We start from the raw sequence: 19,903 nt of genomic DNA, 5'->3' as shown, positions 1-19,903 counted from the left end.
TTTGTTTTGTTTGTTTTTTCCACAAATAACAATTGTTATTAAAAGATAGTATATAATAAAAGCACATATCCAAACTCTACTGCAGGTAACTTGCCAAGAAATGACAACACACAGAAAATATATACAATATATTAATCTAGAGTTTATTGTAACGTCTTCTTCTCAGATTACATCACAATACATTAAATATTAAATAAAATATCTAAAACTAAATTGTGATGAATAGTTTATGATCTGTAACCTAAACTGCACAAACACTGTGTATAAAATACAAAACTGATCAATATCTTCTGTGGGTCCAGACTTCTGATTGGCAGGGTAGGTGGGTCTTTGGGCGTCGTCTTAAATTTTGGATCCATTGCTGTCCTCTATTCACCTGCCAAAAAAACACACCTTTCTGATTAATTTTGCCGAATCTTTCTTTATTCTCACACACACACACTTAAACACAAAGGCCAGTTCAAATACCGTTTTCTCACACTATAAGCTGCACTTTAAATCCTTAAATTTTCCCAAAAATGATCAGTTCTGCTTATAATCCGGTGCTCCTTATGTATGAATTCTATCAGTCAGGTATTAAGGAGCAGTAAAGTCACTCTGCTGAAGTACAGAGTTATACAGGAGTTTCAGTTTAGTTCTCCAGCACCCAGACTGGAGCAGTATTAGCATTAGCCGCTAACCCCAGTGCTAAGCAGGTGAGTATACAGATATACAGGTGAGTATATTGGACTGCATGCTTAGTGGGACGAACCGCTAGCTAATATCGCCCTGGCTCTCTGTGAAACACTCACTAACACTAGCTAGCGCTAGCGATTAACTGCGCATGCTAATGCTGCTGCACCCAGCCTTAGTGAAAATCTGGGAATCTAAGGTTACTGTACCCAAATAACCCAAAAAAAAAAAAAAACAGTTTTCAGGAGAGAAATCTGTGTAGATTAACAGAAAATGTTATTTTAAGAATTACAGTTTTGTTTACTTTGTTTTACTTTACAGGTCTCGCCACCCTGAATTAGAAGGAAAACATGCCGAGACCCCTGTTCCTTACTACTGTTGCTTAATGCGCCTTATAATCTAGTGCGATTTATAGTGTGTTGCGGTACGATATATGTATTTAATTATATTTAACTTTATTATTATTATTATTATTATAAAAAGGTGATTATCAGACCTGCGTCTGCAGAGCTGGATGCTTCCCTCAGCTGATCAGACAGGAGTTTCTGCCCTAATCTGATCAGCTGCTTCTGTAGCGACACGTTTTCCTCCAGAACACTCCTCAGCTGCTCATCCAGCTGCTGCTGTAATACACACACACACACACACACACACACACAGTCACATTCTGTATTACACACATTCCACCATAATACTAATGAATATTATTTTTCAAAAATTGTACCTGTACATTTTCACATACACAGTCATGCCAAAAGTCATGGGACAGAAGGGTGCAACTGTGAGGTGTTATCTTGTGAGAGAAGTTAAAATCTAATTTATGCGATTTATGAATCCCAGGTGAATTATGGGAGTTGGTGTGAGGTCTGATAGTGGGTGCAAATGAATGGGAACTGCGAGAGTGACTACAATGGCAAAACTTTTGCTCAAAAGCTGGGTGGTTGCTAAGGTGTCGCTATGATACCTGTGGTTGCTATAGTGTTGGTAAATAGTTGCTAAGATGTTGCTAGGTGGTAGCTTAGGTGTGGCTATGATACTCGTAGTTGGTATGGTGTTGCTAAGCTATAATACTTGTGGGTTGTTATAGTGTTGGTAAGTGGTTGCTATGTGGCTGCTAAAGTGTCGCTATAATAGTTGTAGTTGGTATAGTGTTGCTAAGTGGTTGCTAGGGTGTTGCTATTATACATGTGATTGCTATTGTGTTGTAAATGGTAGCTAGGTAGTTGCTAAGGTGTTGGTGGTTGCTGGGTGGTGTCTAAGGTTTTGCTATAATAGCATTGGTCGCTATCGTGTTGCTAATTGGTTATTAGGATGTTGCTATGACACCTGTGGCTGCTATAGTATTGCTTTTTGGTTGCTAGGTAGTTGCTAAGGTGTTGCTGGGTGGTGGCTAGGTGGTACCTAAGGTGTTGCTATAATACCATTGGTCGCTATCGTGTTGTTGTGATATCTGTGGCTGCTAGAGTATTGCTTATTGGTTGCTAGATAGTTGCTAAGGTGTTGCTGGGTGGTGGCTTAGGTGTTGCTTTGATATCGTTGGTTGCTATATTGTTGCTAAGTGGTTTCTAAGGTGTAGCTAGGTGGTAGCTAAGGCGTTGCAATGATACTCTTGGTTGCCATAGTGTTGCTAAGTGGTTGCTAGGGTGTTGCTATGATACACATGGTTGCTATGTGGTTGGTAGGTAGTTGCTACAGTTTTGCTATGATTCTTGTGGTTGCTATAGTGTTGCTAAGCGATTGCTAGGCGGTTGCTAATGTTTTTTCTAGATGGTTGCAATTTTAACACAGGACCAGGTTGGTTTTTATAGCTTTTTTCCCTGTAATAAGTGAAATACTCATATAAAAACGGCTTTTTATATTTACTCAGATTATATTAGTCTAATATAAAAATTTGTTTCATAATCTGAAAAATGTATAATAAAAAAACTAAATAAATCTGTAACTAATATACTAATATACTACACTACACATTATATAAATAATACTAGACCCACGTCCCACGACATCCGGCATGTGCATTTATTAGAAAACTTTAGGTCAAATTTTAATAATGAACAGAACAGCAGCTGCCATTTATTGTTCTTTTATCCTGTAAAACGTGGGTTCATTTATCAGGAAAAGAGGTTTTGCATCTCTAAAAGCAGCTGCTCTACAGAGGAAGCTTCAATCTGATTGGTTCTGACTGAATCAGGTTCAGTGTGATTCATTCTAAATGACTCTGGTCTGATACTTACGATGGAGGCGTGCGCTCGCTGCAGCTGATTGGTCAGACTCTGAATCTCAGACTGATGGTGTTTCTGCTGGAGCTCCGCCCGGCTGTTCAGCGTCTGGATCTTCTGCTTTAGAGCCTCCATCTCCTCCTCCCCACCCACCACCTCCTGCTCCATCATACAGAGGATCCGCACTGCATGCACTGCACAGAGTGGACAGCAGCGAGCACCAGGATCAGTGGTCAGGCATTTACTTGTAACTTTTCAAAATTTAAATGTATTTTTAATCTTATTTTTAACTTTTTTCTACAAGGTTTCTAAGCCGAAGATGGTTAAATTTTTCTTAGTCCTGTTACAATTGTTCACTATGTGCATGCATATTTTATTTTTCTAAAGTATGGAAAGCTATTTTTTTATTTTTATATTTACAAGAAGACCCAAACCTGATATTGATCAATTGTATTATCATGCAATTTATTAAACAAGTGGATAAATGATGAACCAAACAGAATTGGAAACTAACTAATATTCTGGCACTCTCTCCTGTTACTGGCACCTCACTGGAACTCACTTCTGTTATTTACACTCACTCATGTTGCTGGAACTCATTCCCATCACTGGTACTCACTCACATCACTGGTACTCACTACTGTTACTTTTTATGTTATGAGTAGCAGGACTGAAAGTAACAGGAATAAGCGAAATGGCGGCTATGCTATTAGCATAAGGACACTGAGCACATTATAGTGAGTTCCCCAAAATTTAGATTAAAAAAGAAACAAATAAGAACTAAGAATTAATTTAGGTGAGGAAATGTTGACGAAGGAGTGTTGAGCTCCTCAGTCATTTTTACAATAGGATCAATAAAATATCCAAAAGCAACTAATGCAAGAACTTTATTTTGGTCTTCTCATGATCTTCAGAAGAGGCAGCTGAAGTCGCTTCCTGTTGTAGAATGTTCCTGATGTTTCAGATGGGGTAATGTGCTACGGTAACAGGATTGAATGAAACCCGGGGACACAAATAAATTGTGTATTTTAACTTAAATATTATGAATTTATTATGAAATAATGGCACTGATTCGGTAGAATATGCCATATTAAATTGAATGGTCATGGATTGTTTAGCTACATTAGCCTCAGAAATCCTGAGGGACATTAAATGTGAGGAGATAGAGGAGGAGGATGAGGATGAGAACTTACTGAAGAAGTGTTTAGTGTTGTGATTCTTCTTTTTCCCAGACCAGTACTCATCCACCAGGCTGAGCAGCAGCTCCATCGGCTTCTTATAACCTCCCTGAGAACAAATTCACCACATAAACGCTAGTCTGTAGAGGAACACTGCATAAGAAATCATGTAGTAACTTAAAAAAAGTGTTAAATAAACCAAAATATTCTGTGAAGAAGCATTTAGGTGCTCTTATCTGGGGAGCTGTTAACTTGTGGTTTCTGAATTTATCCTGTACAACAGAGGAAACTCTTCCTCTTCCTTTCCTGAGACAGTCCTGATGAGTGCCAGTTTTATCATCATAACATTTTTGATGGTCTTTACAGTGACTCACTCCTGCTACTGGCACTCATTCTTGTTCCTCGCACTTAGTCCTGTTACTGGCACTCACTCCTGTCACTGGCACTCACTCCTGTTAATGGAACTCACTCCTGTTAATGGAACTCACTCCTGTTAATGGAACTCATTCCTGTTAATGGAACTCATTCCTGTTAATGGAACTCACTCCTGTTAATGGAACTCACTCCTGTTAATGGAACTCACTCCTGTTAATGGAACTCATTCCTGTTAATGGAACTCACTCCCATCACTGGAACTCACTCCTGTTACCGACACTCACTCCTGTTACCGACACTCATTCCTGTTTCTGGCATTCACTTCTGTTACTGGCACTCACTCCAGTTACTTCTGTTTCTGTTCTACCTCAAAAAAGATGACAGAGGAAATCCAACAGAGATTTCCTCAGAGTTTTGATGATTTTAGTATTAATCTACAATGCAGAACATTTTAAAACACTGGATTTAAGGCGTGTCCAAACCTTTTGACTGGTACTGTATGTTTACTTAGATCAAGTGCATTGAAATGTTCATATATTCATGAAAAGGAAAGAAAGAATATAATAATTACCACAAATCATCACTGCAAAAATGTTGCATTTTCATCTTAAAAATGCTAAATAATCTTGAGACAAAAGAAGACATTTTTTGGCCAATGTTTGGCCATTGCTTTATTATCGAGAATCATGATACTACACTTAATGTTGGTATCGTGACAACCCTACGTGCCAAGGCTAATAAGTGGCTAACGAATGCTAGGCTAACAGGAAAAGAGACAGTGACTGGCTGAAGGCTAATAGCAGCTCAACAAATGAAGAAGAAAGTCTTACTGGAGGCTAAAAGCTAATGCTAGGCTGACCCTGGACAAAGGACAGTGACCAACTGGAGCAAATGCTGCTGAAATTATGTGCGTCAGTGAACCGGTTCACAGCCTGGGGATGTTAAAAGCTACAGAACTCTGTAAATATTAAAAGTAGAAGTTTTTTTCTTTAGATAAATTACAGATGAAACCAGAGGGCAGTAAATACCGTTTCCTACACCTTCAAAAGACTCTTAGAAACTGGAGAAAACTGATACAGGAAGACATCTGGCTGACCCACATGGAAACAACAGCTTTAGACTTTAGCTCTTTAGCTTAACATGACTGGACTACTGTATTTTTCCCACTATAAAATGCACCGGATTATAAAGGCGCATTTTATGCCATTCTAGTAAGGAACAGGAGTTTCGCCATGTTTTTCTTCTAATATAGCTAATATAGCTAAGTTAAGCTAAGTAAACAAAACTGTAATTCTTAAAAATATATATATTTTAAAGTCAAACGAGTGCTGGATGTTACTGTACACAGATTTCTCTTCTAAAAACGATTGGGTTGGATGTTTTACTTCCTTTAAAAAATGAAATCATTGTTTAAAAAGAGCTGTTTATATTTACTCGGGTTAGCTTTGTCTGATATTAAGTTTGTTTGATAATATGAAAAATATCAGTATGACAAAACAAAAACAAAAGAAATCTGTATAGGGACAAATAAGTTTTAAAGGCATTATTTTTACCATATTTTTCACACTATAAGGTGAACCGAAATATAAGGCACATTATGCAACACTAGTAAGGAACAGGGGTGTTGCCATATTTTCCTTTTAATTCAGCAGGTCTTACCACTGGGTGGTGAGACCTGTAAATCTAAGCTAAGTTGGGTTAAGTAAACAAAACTGTAATTCTTAAAAAAAAACAAAAACATTTTCTTTCAAAGTTAAACTAGGGCTGGATGTAAATCTACACAGATTTCTCTCCTGAAAACTGTTAATTTAGGTGAGTAAAGTGCTTCTGTTTATTTACAGTAAGCTTAGAGTTCCAGATTTCCAATAAGGCTGGGTGCAGCAGCATTAGTATTAGCAGCTAAGCACTATCGCTAGCTAATGCTGCCCGACAGAGCTACAATGAGGAAGCCTGAGTGTTACGGTTAGCCAGGGTGATATTAGCTAGCGGTTTGTCCCACGTAGCTTGTTTTAACAACGTAAATGCTCAGACTACAGTCTGATATACTCATCTTGGTGAGCGGTGAAAGAGCTAGCGTTTATTGTGGTTAGCAGCCAATGCTAATGCTGCTCCAGTCTGGGTGCTGGAGAACTAAACTGAAACTCCTGTATAACTCTGTACTTCAGCAGAGTGACTTTACTGCTCCTTAATACCTGACTGATAGAATTCATACATAAGGAGCACCAGATTATAAGAAGCTCTGATGATTTTTGAATAATTGAAAGGATTTTAAGTGCAGATTATAGTGCGAAAAAATAAGGTAGTCTGATTTAGCTCTTTAGTGAATTAACTCTCTCACCTTACAGGGTTTTCCTGCTGTCTCTGGTTTAGTTGAGGGTCTCTGTTGGGGTCCATCTTCACCAGTGTTTGGGTATGTTAGTCTGGGAGGATGCAGAACTGGGTTTTCTCTGCTCTCAAAGTAATTTTTTACCACCTGGGCTCTCTTATCATCTCCTTTACAAGAGAACAAGAGAAGAATGTTATTTCTTTTCAAATAACTAATATGTGCATATTGTAAACTAATATACAGCTTTCTTACACAGAATTCTGTGATTATTTACAGTTTTTCTTCTCCTTAAGCTTCTAATAATGGGTATTTAAATGTAAGTAAACTAATCAGTGTTGGATTGATTAAATTAAACTACAGGGGTCGGACAATGAAACTGGTTTTATGGCTAAATTGGAGCAGCCTGGTGGCCAATCTTAATTAATACACATTGCACCAGTAAGAGCAGAGTGTGAAGGTTCAATTAGCAGGGTAAGAGCACAGTTCTGCTCTAAATACTGCAATGCACACAACATTATGAGTGACACACCAGAGTTCAAAAGAGGACAAATTGTTGGTGCACGTCTTGCTGGAGCATCTGTGACCAAGACAGCAAGTCTTTGTGATGTATCAAGAGCCACGGTATCCAGGGTAATGTCAGCATACCACCAAGAAGAACCAACCACATCCAACAGGATTAACTGTGGACGCTGTAAGAGGTGGGATAGCTGGGTCGAATCGAGACCGGATTACATTCTCACCACAAGTGAAACCCCTCCAGAGTTTGTTTGGGACCGAACCTCTACCAGTCTCGGTCCAGTTGTTTTGATCACCCAAACATCCCTTTCAGACAGCTTCCTCTTACAGCGTCCACAGTTAATCCTGTTGGATGTGGTTGGTTCTTCTTGGTGGTATGCTGACATTACCCTGGATATCGTGGCTCTTGATGCATCACAAAGACTTGATGTCTTGGTCACAGATGCTCCAGCAAGACGTGCACCAACAATTTGTCCTCTGGTATTGAACTCTGGTATGTCTCCCATAATGTTGTGTGCATTTAAATATTTTGAGCAGAACTGTGCTCTTACCCTGCTAATTGAACCTTCACACTCTGCTCTTACTGGTGCAATGTGCAATTAATGAAGATTGAACACCAGGCTGCTCCAATTTAGCCATGAAACCTCCCACACTAAAATGATGACAGGTGTTCCAGTTTCATTGTCCAACACCTGTACAGCAGCTCATTTAAGGAAACAGTAATGTTATTTTATTCTTTATTCTGTTTATTGTAGAGTTAAAAGTCGTGTTTGTGCTCTGCAGTGCGTCCGTGTGTGTGTGTGTTTAATGAGTGGGGGTGCACAAGGGCTGGGATCTCCAATAGGAATGGACTCTAATGTCTGACTGTTGTCAGGGTTTTAATCAGTCAGTGGAGCTCCTGTGTTTTCCAGCACCAAAATATATAGAAACACACCAGAAATGTACCTGAACACACCTCACTTCCAGACGACCACATCCATCAGTATAGATTTATTCCTACACTTTGACGATATTTTAACAGCACGGGCGCAAGGTGTGAAAATAATCTGTCGATGGGGTGTAATATACCTATCCCAGGCTTTGAAACAGTACCCGGCTTTACAGTCGTTTTGCTTTTGTTGCTGGGATGTGGGGTGAAGTTGCTCTCAGCTTGTGTCCTGCTGTGTATGGGGGAGTTCTTCACTGGTTCTGAGCACCGTCGTTCAGGACTCCCATTAACATCAACAAACGTGACTCTGGGAGCTTCACTGGTCTTCAGCGTGGACTTTCTGTGACGAACAGCTCGCTGAGTGTGAGTATCTGCAGAGTAAAGTAACAGTAGGGCTGCAGTGATACACCATTGTTAGGAATAGCATGATAAGCTAAGCTAAGTAAACAAAACTGTAATTCTAAAAATTAAACATTTTATTTTTAAAGTTAAACGAGTGCTGGATGTTGATCTACACAGATTTCTCTCCTGAAAATTGTTTATTTGGGTGAGTATAGCGCTTCTGTTTATTTACAGCTTAGATTTACAGATTTCCACTAAGGCTTGCCACGGCTAGCCGGCTAATGCTGCCCAACATCTTTATACTGAGGAACCCTGACTGTTCTGGTAAGCCAGGGCGATATTAGCTAGCAGTTTGTCCCATGTAGCTTGTTTTAACATGGTAAAAGTGCAGGATACAGTCCGATAATACTCATCTCTGAACTGCGAAAGAACTAGCGCTTAGCGCAGTTAGCAGCTAATGCTAAAGCTGCTCCAGCAGTGCTAGCCGGGGTTAGCAGCAGGCTACAGTCTAATAAAATTCCTCTCTGAACGGTGAAAGAGCTAGCGCTAAGCATGGTTAGCAGGTAATGCTAATACTGCTCCAGAAATGCTAACCGGGGTTAGCAGCAGGCTACTGTCTGATAATACTCACCTCTAAACAGCAAAAATGCAAATATTCGCACCTTATAGTGCGAACAATATGGTAGGTAAATTGTTGGCTATTTCTACAGTATACTTTTGCTTAATACCAATATAATCCCTATTTGTTTTTATTTAAAATACCAATCAATTATAATCAAACATCGATTAATTGAAAATCACTCAACCCTGCTCTTAACCCTATTCTTAAGACTGGAGGAGTCAAAGTTATATTCTACAGGCAAGAACCTGATCTGTTCATCTCAAAAATCTAAAGAACCTTTGTTGGAAATGAGATGGAAGTTGTTTTTTTAAGTTAAAGGACTTCCAGGTAGTGTAAAGGGTCTGTACCTGACAAAACCTTGTATGTCCAAGGCATAAACCATTCACTAGGGAAGTCCCAATCAAGTTGTCTGATCTCTTAACTCTGAAAATCAACCGATACCAATCAGATCCAACAGTAATATAAAAAAAGATGACTTTTATAGTGGGTTTAATATCTATAATCCAGGGTTAATGCATTATTTTTTATAAATGATGTAGACATTTTACATTTACACCCATTAAAACACGGTTTCAGGCCTTATCTACACTTAAATTAGTATTACTACTAAAACTGCCAGAGGAAGAATTGTGAAATAGCTAATACTAATCTGTGATTTGCAGCTCAGGTACTTAAAGACTTCACAGCTCAGCGCTGTTTATCTTTCTGCCCTTTAAAACACAACCGAAACTGTACCAGTCATATCTACAGGAACTGGTGTTCAGGAAAACACCAATCAGAACAGTTTGTACCAAAAAACTACAGAAGAGAAATATCGCCCTCTAGTGAAAATATAGAAATATACACTACTGTACTAGTGTTTCTAAGCTCAGTAAAACAATATTATTACACTTATACAGAAAGTAGGAGTGTGCAGATATGGCCCTAAAATAATAATGATATTTCTTTTTTTTTTTACTTATTATTTATTTATTTCACATAGTACAATATAATGCAATACAAATACAATTCGATATATTCCTTTTTCCAGTATTTTGCATTATTCACATCAATTTTATATAAAAAAGTATATAAAAAAGTAAAAAAAAAATTTAAATGAAAAATACATAAATAAAAATATCATGATATTTCATGGTATTTTTGTGATAACGATACTTTCGGCAATAAGACAAAACACTGAATTAAACCAAAAAAAATAAAGAAAACACTGTTGCAACAAAATGAACATAAAATTTTATTATTGAATATATGATATGATATGGCACATTAAAAAATACAATAAATTTATCAGATTTGTAACAGAAGTCAATGATCCAGAATGATCAGTCATGATACTAATAATAATGCACTCCAAATATCTCCATAAATCCAGGATTAAATGAAATTATATAATCTGGACAGATATAATCTATAATAAAGTCTTTAGTAGATATATAATGGGAAATGAGAACAGTGTGATTTTTTCTTTTATAAAAACAGTAAAAAAGTAAAAACTAATAGTAGTACCTGATGTGATAATTAGGGGTGGGTGATATGTCAACATATTTTAGGGTATAATATCAAAAGGGTTCACCATTTTCAAAAATGCTGGCTACTTGTAGCATTAATTTATTGTTTTCCACACTGATCTCATTATACCCAGCATTATATAACACATAACACTTGTCCATATCGTTTACCCCTAGTTTGTTTGCATATATTGTATATGCTGAAGACTCGAAGGTGGTATTTAGATTTTTTTAGTTATTCTGGGTGGTTCATTGTCCAGAAACCAGTTATAATCATGTGATCAGGAGCCTAAATCCCCTATACAGTACTGTATATAGATAATAAACAGGACTTACCATGTTTACGGTGAGATTTCCCAAGTCCTGTTTTGGGATGCTGAAAAGAACAAGTGAACAAATGCAGATTTAAACGTACAACACTACAGCACTTCAGTTTCTGAATCAGTTTCTCTGATTTTGCTATTTATAGGTTTATGTTTGAGTAAAATGAACATTGTTGTTTTATTCTATAAACTACAGACAACATTTCTCCCAAATTCCAAATAAAAATATTCTCATTTAGAGCATTTATTTACAGAAAATGAGAAATGACTGAAATAACAAAAAGTTTTCAGAGTTTTCAGACCTCAAATAATGCAAAGAAAACAAGTTCATATTCATAAAGTTTTAAGAGTTCAGAAATCAATATTTGGTGGAATAACCCTGGTTTTTAATCACAGTTCTTTTTCATGCATCTTGGCATCATGTTCTCCTCCACCAGTCTTACACACTGCTTTTGGATAACTTTATGCTGGTTTACTCCTGGTGCAAAAATTCAAGCAGTTCAGTTTGGTTTGATGGCTTGTGATCATCCATCCAAACTCATCATTTTTAGGTGCTCTCTATTTTTTCCATATACTACATTATGGTATCAGAAAATAAAAACAGATTGTACCTGATTTTGTGCTGACGACGCATCAGAATCGTATGTATTGATTAAATGTATTATTTCAGAGGCATTTTCTGGAAAAAATGAAAAATGAGAGAAAATATGTGAGAGAGCAATAAAGTACCTGAGCCACCTTCTCCTCGTACTGCAGAAACTGTATATTAAGAGTTAATTTGATTTCTGGAATAATTTTCTTTCATCTTCCAAAGAATATTTTTCTACAAGCTTTGTGGATCATCGTCCAGGCCTAAACATTTGGTGCTTTTATTTACAGGGGACATATTATAAATGTCTCTACACAAGTTTACTAAAGTTTACTAAACATATTCATGAAGTTCTTTACACTAAAATCACTCTCACATAAAGTTAAGATCTCACCAGCTCCATTCTTACCAGTTTCAGTCCCTTTCTAAATGAGCCATTTAAGGGCTTTGACACTTTTATGGAAATAAGCTGTTTCCATACCTTAGTGTTAGCTTGTGCTAAATGGCAAAAAACACGAACAAGCTAGTTCATGCTTAAGTGCGATATAAGCACAAAACTTATCATTATGTTAAAGAGCTTACATTTCCTTTATCTGCTGACTTGTTACGGACAGTAGGTACAGATCCCTCACTCAGAAGAAGTCTGCCGGCTAATCCAGCAGTGTACTGTCTGAAGTTCTCAATCAGCAGACCGAAATGGTGTTTCTTCCACTGTTTCTTCTACTGTTTCTTCTAGTGGGTGGGGTTCTGGTGAAAGGTGATGGGTGAGGGGTGGAGCCAGGGTGGTTCTATACAGGTTTTCTTTTATTGTGACATCACAATAAGGGAGGAGCATCCAAACAAACATCTCATAGAAGCAAATGATTCCTGACCTAAGCTCTTTCAGCGAATTCACAGAAAATGGATGGTTGGATTAGGGGTAGTCGAGTTTTGTAAAATTCATCCCATACTTTTTTCAGCACAGCTGTTAACTGAAAGCCATTCCAGGAGACTCTACTTCAGAAAAGCAGAGATGTGGTTTGTTTAACACTTTTTTGTTCATTGAAAAATGCCATGTTTTTTCTTAATAGTTTGGGTGACTTTAGTTTTAAAATGATGGAAAAAAAACACTTTACACAATTTAGAGAGAGATTGAGAAAGATTGTAAAAGTCACGACACTGTGAATAAGACAGGCATACCTCTGTCTGATGAATGAGTGCACTGTGACTCTGCTGTAGTCTTCCTCTCAGTGTGAGGAAGAGGATCTGAAGAGCTGAATCTGTGATTTAGAGCCGTTTCCTCATTACCCTCCCGAAGAGACAGCTTCCTCATCATCATCTTCTTCACTGAGGCAATTCTGGGATCACTACTCCTACAAATAATGTTTAGAAAACAATAACTATTGTAATATTAATTATATGGGTTAAAAAAGGTTTTTGGTACATAAACCAACATAAGGCGTTTTCACACCTAGTTTCCACCCGTTCTCGGGCTCCTTATCTCCTTATAAGGGTGTTTTTTTTTCTCAGCCGTGTCCCAATTCACTAGCCGGGGCACTGATATTGTATTGGAACGAGACCCTGGCGACACAGGTTCGATTCTGCGTGAGGAGCGGTGTGTCTATTAATTAATTTATTTATTTCTTCTTGGGTTTACCTGCTTTGAGATCAACTGTTCTGCAATTGGGTTCAACATCCCTCTGGGCAGGAGAGCTACTAATCTGTAGCACTCCATCCCATTACACATTTTTATTTTTTATTGTGGCCATGTAATGGTTCGGAAAATATCTGGCCCACAGCCAAACTCAATTAGCAACCTCTATTCTAGAATTTCCTCTTCGCCAACCTCGCCACCTCTTTTGGTTAGATCAAATTTAGGTCCACCTCTTTTGGTTGGATCAAATTTTGGTTGGATCAAATTTTGGTCCAATTCTTTTGGTTGGATCAAATTTTGGTCCAATTCTTTTGGTTGGATCAAACTTAGGTCCACTTCTTTTGGTTGGATCAAATTCAGGTACACCTCTTTTGGTTGGATCAAATTTTGGTTGGATCAGATTTTGGTCCACCTCTTTTGGTTGAATCAAATTTAGGTCCACCTCTTTTGGTTGTATTCGATTTTGGTCCACCTCTTTTGGTTGGATCAAACTTTGGTTATATCCAATTTTGGCCACTTCTTTTAGTTTGATCACATTTTGGTGCTTTTGGTCCGGACCATATTTTAGGAGATTCGGGCCGAGTTCACCTTTTTTTATTGGATAAAATTTTGCTCCATATTTTTTGGTTCGATCAGGTTTTGGTCCGATCAAATTTTGGTCCACCTCTTTTGGTTGGATCAAATTTTGGTGCTTTGGTCCAGACAGTGGATCACAGCCCATTTCACAACTGCTATTTTGATTTGGACCCAAACTGAAAGGTCAGAAGGTAGATGTCAAAGTACCCCTAAAAACATATGTTTAAAATGAATAATAGGAAATTGAACAATTCATTTTGTACTATCTGCCTTATTTAGGTGCATCACCTCTCTCGTTTCTCCTCAGTGAGAAGTTGTGAGCTGTGGTCTGGCTCGAGTGCCGACTCCACTGAGAAATGCATCAGAGCTGCACTCCTCTCTCTGTCTCTTACAGCACAATCATCTACAACAGAGCAACACAAACAGCACACAGGAGAAATCAGACGATATATCGTCCACACAAATATTTATATTGAGCTGTAAATTGTACATTAACTGTAAATAATCAGGTCTAATTGGGAGCGAATATGTTTCCATAAAAAAAATAAATCTAGCTTTGGCGCCACACATAGGCCTGTCATGATAACAATTTTTTGCAAACGATATGCTGTCCCAGAAATTATTGGGATAAACAATATTGTTGGCATTTTAAGACCATTAAATGGCACTAACATAATGATAACTTAATATCATAACAAAGGAATTACAGCCTTTTAAAGACAATAAACTTTCCATTCTTATTCCATTGACCTAATTTTGAAACCAAAGTAGGTTATAGTAAGTTATATAGTGAACCGTGGGTCTGCCCCACACCATGAAATACACCCCCAGTCTGTCCCAGCTGGCCCGCATTGCACCAGCATCAAGACCCTGCCTCAGCCTTTAATCAAGAGATATGCTGATGGTGATAGTGTTGATGGAGGGGGTTTTGCCTTATAAAAGGCACATTTTAAGTTCATTCTTTCCTGTGTTTGTGTTATTTTTTCCGACTACCGGGTCACGATGGCCAGGCCCTCAGTCACAATATATGTGCAAAAAAAGTGCATATTGATATCACGATTATTAAAATGATTGAGGTCATGTTCATTTAGTGAACGATAAGTCGATATTGTAGTTATTGTGACAGGCCTAGTCACATATGAATTATGTATTGCAATTGAAAACCATAAAATATATCAAACTATCAATATGGATGTTGGTACCTAGTTTGCGGAGCTTGGAGATGGCATGGACGAGGTACAGGCGGTAGTGTGGGTGTTTCTGTACGACAGGGTTGAGTCTCAGGTCCAGCTCCTGCAGGTTCTGGAGTCTGCACAGAGTCAGGACTTCCTCCAGAGACGAGATCCTGTTATAGTACAGGTTCAGCTTCTCCAGCAGCTTCAAATGTACAATTCCCTGCAGGATTTAAACAAAATAACAGAGGGAAACATGCAATTAAATCAAATGTGAGATAAAGATTAGATTGTGTTTTACCATAAAATATAAAATAGTTCAGCACTTCCTACTATTTCTTACTATGTGCAACAAACCTGTTTAAACTTGATTGCTATGATCTACGAATAAAAAAAGGTAATTATTTAAAAAATAAATTAAAAAAAGTGTTAAACCAGAATATGTTTTATATTTTAGATTCCTCAAAGTAGCATCTCTTGCTTAGATTAGACAGTTTAGCACATCTCTGCTGGATTTTCTCAGTCAGTTTTATGTGGTAGAGTCTCCTGGAATTCAGGTTTTCAGTTAACAGCTGTGCTGAACTCATCAAGAGTTAATTACTTGAATTTCTTGTCTCATAATATGTTTAAGAGCATCAGTTGTAAAGTTGTAAAGAGGTAGAGCTCAAATTTAAAAAAGTCTAGACTAGCTTGGGAGGGGCACTGGGTGATGTATGGGTTTAGGGGCGGGCCAGGAGGGAGAGCTGATTGGACTGAGTAGTGTGCCTCTGATAGCAGTGGTGAGATATAGATGGTTGGATGTCATCAAGGGGTGGGGTGGTATTATTGATAGATTGATTGATTAATTGATTGATCAAACTGTATATTGTGATGTGTCATCAAAAAATCACACTCATTTCCCATGATATATCTACTAGAGACAGATTATATCAGTAGTATCATCTGGATTCTGACTTCTGTTACAATTCTGATACAATCCTTGTATTTTTTTAATATCTCATTATTAGGGGTTTGCCATATCATATCATATGCAATAATAACATTTAATATTCATTTTGTTGCAGTAGTGTATTCTGGAAATATTTTTTATTTAACTCAGTGTTTTGTCATATCGTTATTGTCATATCATGTTATGTCATATCATATTGTCGTATCGTTATCACGAAAAAAAAAACATGAAATATTGTGATATTATTTTAGGGCCATATCACCCACCCCTAGTGTGTATCTTACCTGAACTGAATCCAGTACATTGTAAGAGAGATCCAGACTTTTCAGACGGACAAAATTCTTCAGAGAGATTCCCAGATGACAGATCTTCCCCGTTTCATATCCAGATCCAGGGAGGCTCAGTGATCGGACATCCGCTGTGGGTTCAAACAGAAACTGATAAATTAACTATAGATAATCAATCAATCAAGAGCCTGACTATGCTTTAGGTCGCGAAAGTCACAGTCCGTACTGTCAGCTACATTTTCCATTGTGAGGAACATAGTGAGGAAATGGAAGAACCACAGGCACAGGTCTAGTTAAGAACTGAAGCTGCAGAACAAGAAAGATCTCAGATAATCAGAGGAGAAGGATGGTGAGAACAGTCATAGTCAACAAACAGACCTCCAGAGCTCCAAAGACATCATCATCATCTTACTGCAGATGGAGTCACTGTGCATCGTTTAAACAAGGAGAGGCTGTATGGGAGAAAATTAATGTAGAAGAAGCCTTTTCTGAGCACACGCCACAAACAGAGTCGCTTCAGGTATGCTAAAGCTAAAGCACATTTGGAATAAGGTTCTGTGGACTGATGAAACTAAAATTTCAGGGTTATTTGGAGGGTGGTTATTTATATGCACAGAGGAAAAAGTACACAGTATTCCAACACAATCACTTTACTGCTCCCCACAGTAAAATTAGTGCCAGTTCCATCATGCTTTGGGGCTGTGGGACCAGTGCAGGTACCGGGAATCTTGTTAAAGTTGAGGGTCGCATGGATTTCAGTCAATATCAGCAGAGTCTTGAGAACAAGAATCAGTGAGAAAGTTGAAGTTTGAAGCGCCGGGGCTGGATACTTTAACAAGACAACGACCCTAAACACTAAACACTACTCAAAATCTACTAAAGCACTAAAGCATTCATGCAGAGCAACAAAAATTACAACGTTCTGGAATGATCATCTCAGACCCCAGATCTGAATATTATTGAAATATAATCTGTGGTGTGATTTAAAGCAGCTGTTCATGATCATAAACCTGAATCAAACCTGACTGAACAGATGATGTTTTGTAAAGAAGAATGATCCAAAATACCTTCAACAAGAGGCCAGACTTTCAATGGAAGCTATAGGAAGAGTTTAAATGCTGTTTAGATTTCTGCAAAAGGAGGATCTCTACTAAATATTGATTTGATTTTTCTGCTGGGTTGCTGAAATTTACGCACCTGCCTAATTTTGTTTAAATAATTATTGCACACTTTCTGTAGATCCTATAAACTTAATTTTTTTTACTTCTTCGCTATATCTTACTTTGTCTGATATATGATATATTTAACTAAAATTGCTAATCCGAGCAATCAATGGTGTATAAAGGAAAATAATGAAAATTATCAGGGGTGACCAAACTTTTTTTTTATACCACTGTAAAATCAAAATCAAAATTTAGACTTGTTCATATATTTGAAGAATTCTTTTTTTTATATATATATATATAACTGTCCAGCCCTAGCTTGAATAACATAAACAAACTATCATAAACATAAACAAAATATTGATCAACATCATGTTACGATACGTCAACGGTAGGGGTGTGCCATATCATATCGTACGCGATAATATCGCCAACATTTTTGAATATCGTGAACGATATTATACCCTGAAATATCGTGCCATAACACTCACCCCTAATTATCACTTTTTTATCCTACTTTTTTGCTGATTAAGCGAAAAAAAAAGTCACACATTTCTCATTTACAATTAAATATCTACTAGAGACAGATTATATCTGTCCAGTATCATTTATTTTACTTTAATCCTGGATATATGGAGATATTTGGAGTGCATTATTATTAGTATCATGACATTCTGGATCATTGACTTCTGTTACAAATCTGATAAAATTATTGTATTTTATTTTATATGTCAGTTAGGGGTGTGCTGTATCATAACGTATACAATAATAAAATGTAAGTTTTGTTTTGTTGCAGTAGTGTATTTTTTATTTTTATGTTTTTGTCATATCGGCAAGAGTATCGTTATTGTGATAAGACCGTGAAATATCGTGATATTACTTTTGGGGCCATATCGCCCACCCCTAGTCAACAGCGTAATTATCGCGACAGCCCTTGTTCTCTTTAGTTCTAATTCTGCATTTATTTGGCTTACAATGAGTGAATGTGCAAATAAAGGCTGGTGAGTTTGCTGGTCTGATATCTCCATGTTCGCAGTAGCTCTAGTATCAGCACTATTAGCAGCACCATAGTTAATCGGGTAACCAGCAACAGCTTAAGGTTTCATAGTCAGAAAAAGCTCCTGTTGAGACCTAATTACCAGACCACTAACTGTGTTTTTAGAATGAATATACTGTATGTGGCTTGGCAGGAATAGTAGCAGAAGCACACTGACGCTATTTATCAGGATATTTTCCCTTTTCCAAACTCAGAAACACTATTATTATCAATTTAAAAGACAAAACTTTAAGGACTGCTGCTTTAAACTAAGGTAACTAGATTAGCTAAATTAACTAGCTAACGTTACAAATTACTGTTTACCTGCGCGACAACGGTGCTAGCTTGAAAACACTGTGCGATTTAAACGCTTTAAAGCGTTTATAACATACGTATAAGATAGTGATACGGTTAATAAAGGTGTGTAGAGTCTGTACAGATATATAAAGTGAAGTTTACCCAGACAGCGGTGCTGCAGGCTGAGCTTTTCCCGGATCCACTGCTCTGTTACTGATACGCTATCTGCCGCCATGGTTTCAAACGGCCGGAGGAGACGCGCTCTGCGCATGCGCCTCACTCAGCTGCGCCCTAGCTCTGTAAACGGCGGTGTCCCAAACTGAAGGGAGCTCAGAAAAAGGGAGCAGCCTCTGGATTAAGGGCTCCGAAACCCAAACTGACGCTTCCACAGGATCACTTGCGCTCTTTTACATATTAGAGTTTTAAGTTCTGAAGCTTTATTTCCATTTAAGACGGGTAGGATAACATATTGAACCTTCCTGCCTCCGAATACCGCCTAAGTAGGCAGCGTGGGTGCGATTTAGGACACATCCAGCTAATCAGAGCCGTGTAGATAGAGATGGCTATATTTTAACACTGATTATCTCCCCATAACAATGACTGATCGCCCTCTTGTGTTTTTGTGATGGTAGTACCTTAAAACAATGTGGGACAACACCATAGCAACACACTAGCAACCACCTGAAACACCACAACAACCACATAGAAAGCACTTTCAATATCGCACAACCACCCTAACAAGCAAGCACTTCGGAAACTATAGCAACTACCTAGCAGCAACAGCATCTCGACCACCCGGGATGCCATAGCAACTGCTGAGCTACAGCATACTCTACCTAGCAACCACCTAGCAACCACCTGGGACAAGTAAGTACTGGCTTAATATCGGGATGAAACAGGATGACACCAGCAAGCAAGTTCAAAGAAACCACATTTGATACCATACCAACTGCTTAACAACAGCATAGCACCTCCAAGCATAGGAAGAATAGCAATAACCAAGCAACTGCATGGTAACCACCTAGGACACCTGGGTGGCTGGCATGTACGCTTAGGTATTTTGGGTGGTTGTCATAGAGTTAGAAAGTTGTTAAAGTGTGGTTACTGTGGTGTTACTCTGTGGTTACTATAGTACTTCAGGCAAGTGACAATATATTTGTTTATTTTGAAGAATATGCTAACAAAATAAATG

General features: G+C 37.8%; 1 protein-coding gene across 3 annotated transcripts; it reads right to left on the bottom strand.

Moving 5' to 3' along the window:
* Nucleotides 1–122: 122 nt before the first annotated feature.
* Nucleotides 123–18,989, bottom strand: cep72 (centrosomal protein 72). 3 transcript variants are annotated; one of them, XM_022685377.2, is made up of 13 exons: nt 18,874–18,989; nt 16,213–16,346; nt 15,010–15,202; nt 14,096–14,210; nt 12,778–12,950; nt 11,621–11,688; nt 11,023–11,062; nt 8,355–8,585; nt 6,783–6,937; nt 4,085–4,178; nt 2,907–3,085; nt 1,169–1,295; nt 123–376 (listed from the first exon to the last, which is right to left on the bottom strand). In XM_022685377.2, exons 1-13 carry the CDS (start codon nt 18,980–18,982, stop codon nt 369–371), a joined length of 1,626 nt encoding a protein of 541 aa, XP_022541098.2. In that variant the 5' UTR covers nt 18,983–18,989; the 3' UTR covers nt 123–368. The 3 variants fall into 3 exon arrangements, with proteins under 3 accessions (XP_022541098.2, XP_022541099.2, XP_022541101.2); XM_022685378.2 differs by having other exon boundaries at nt 1,169–1,292; XM_022685380.2 differs by having other exon boundaries at nt 8,379–8,585.
* Between the last annotated feature and the right edge of the window lie 914 nt (nt 18,990–19,903).

Source organism: Astyanax mexicanus, chromosome 1 (genome assembly GCF_023375975.1).
Source record: "Astyanax mexicanus isolate ESR-SI-001 chromosome 1, AstMex3_surface, whole genome shotgun sequence".
NCBI classification, from domain to species: domain Eukaryota; kingdom Metazoa; phylum Chordata; class Actinopteri; order Characiformes; family Acestrorhamphidae; genus Astyanax; species Astyanax mexicanus.
The sequence above is the reverse complement of the archived record's forward strand: the minus strand, read 5'-3'. Positions and strand labels throughout refer to the sequence as shown.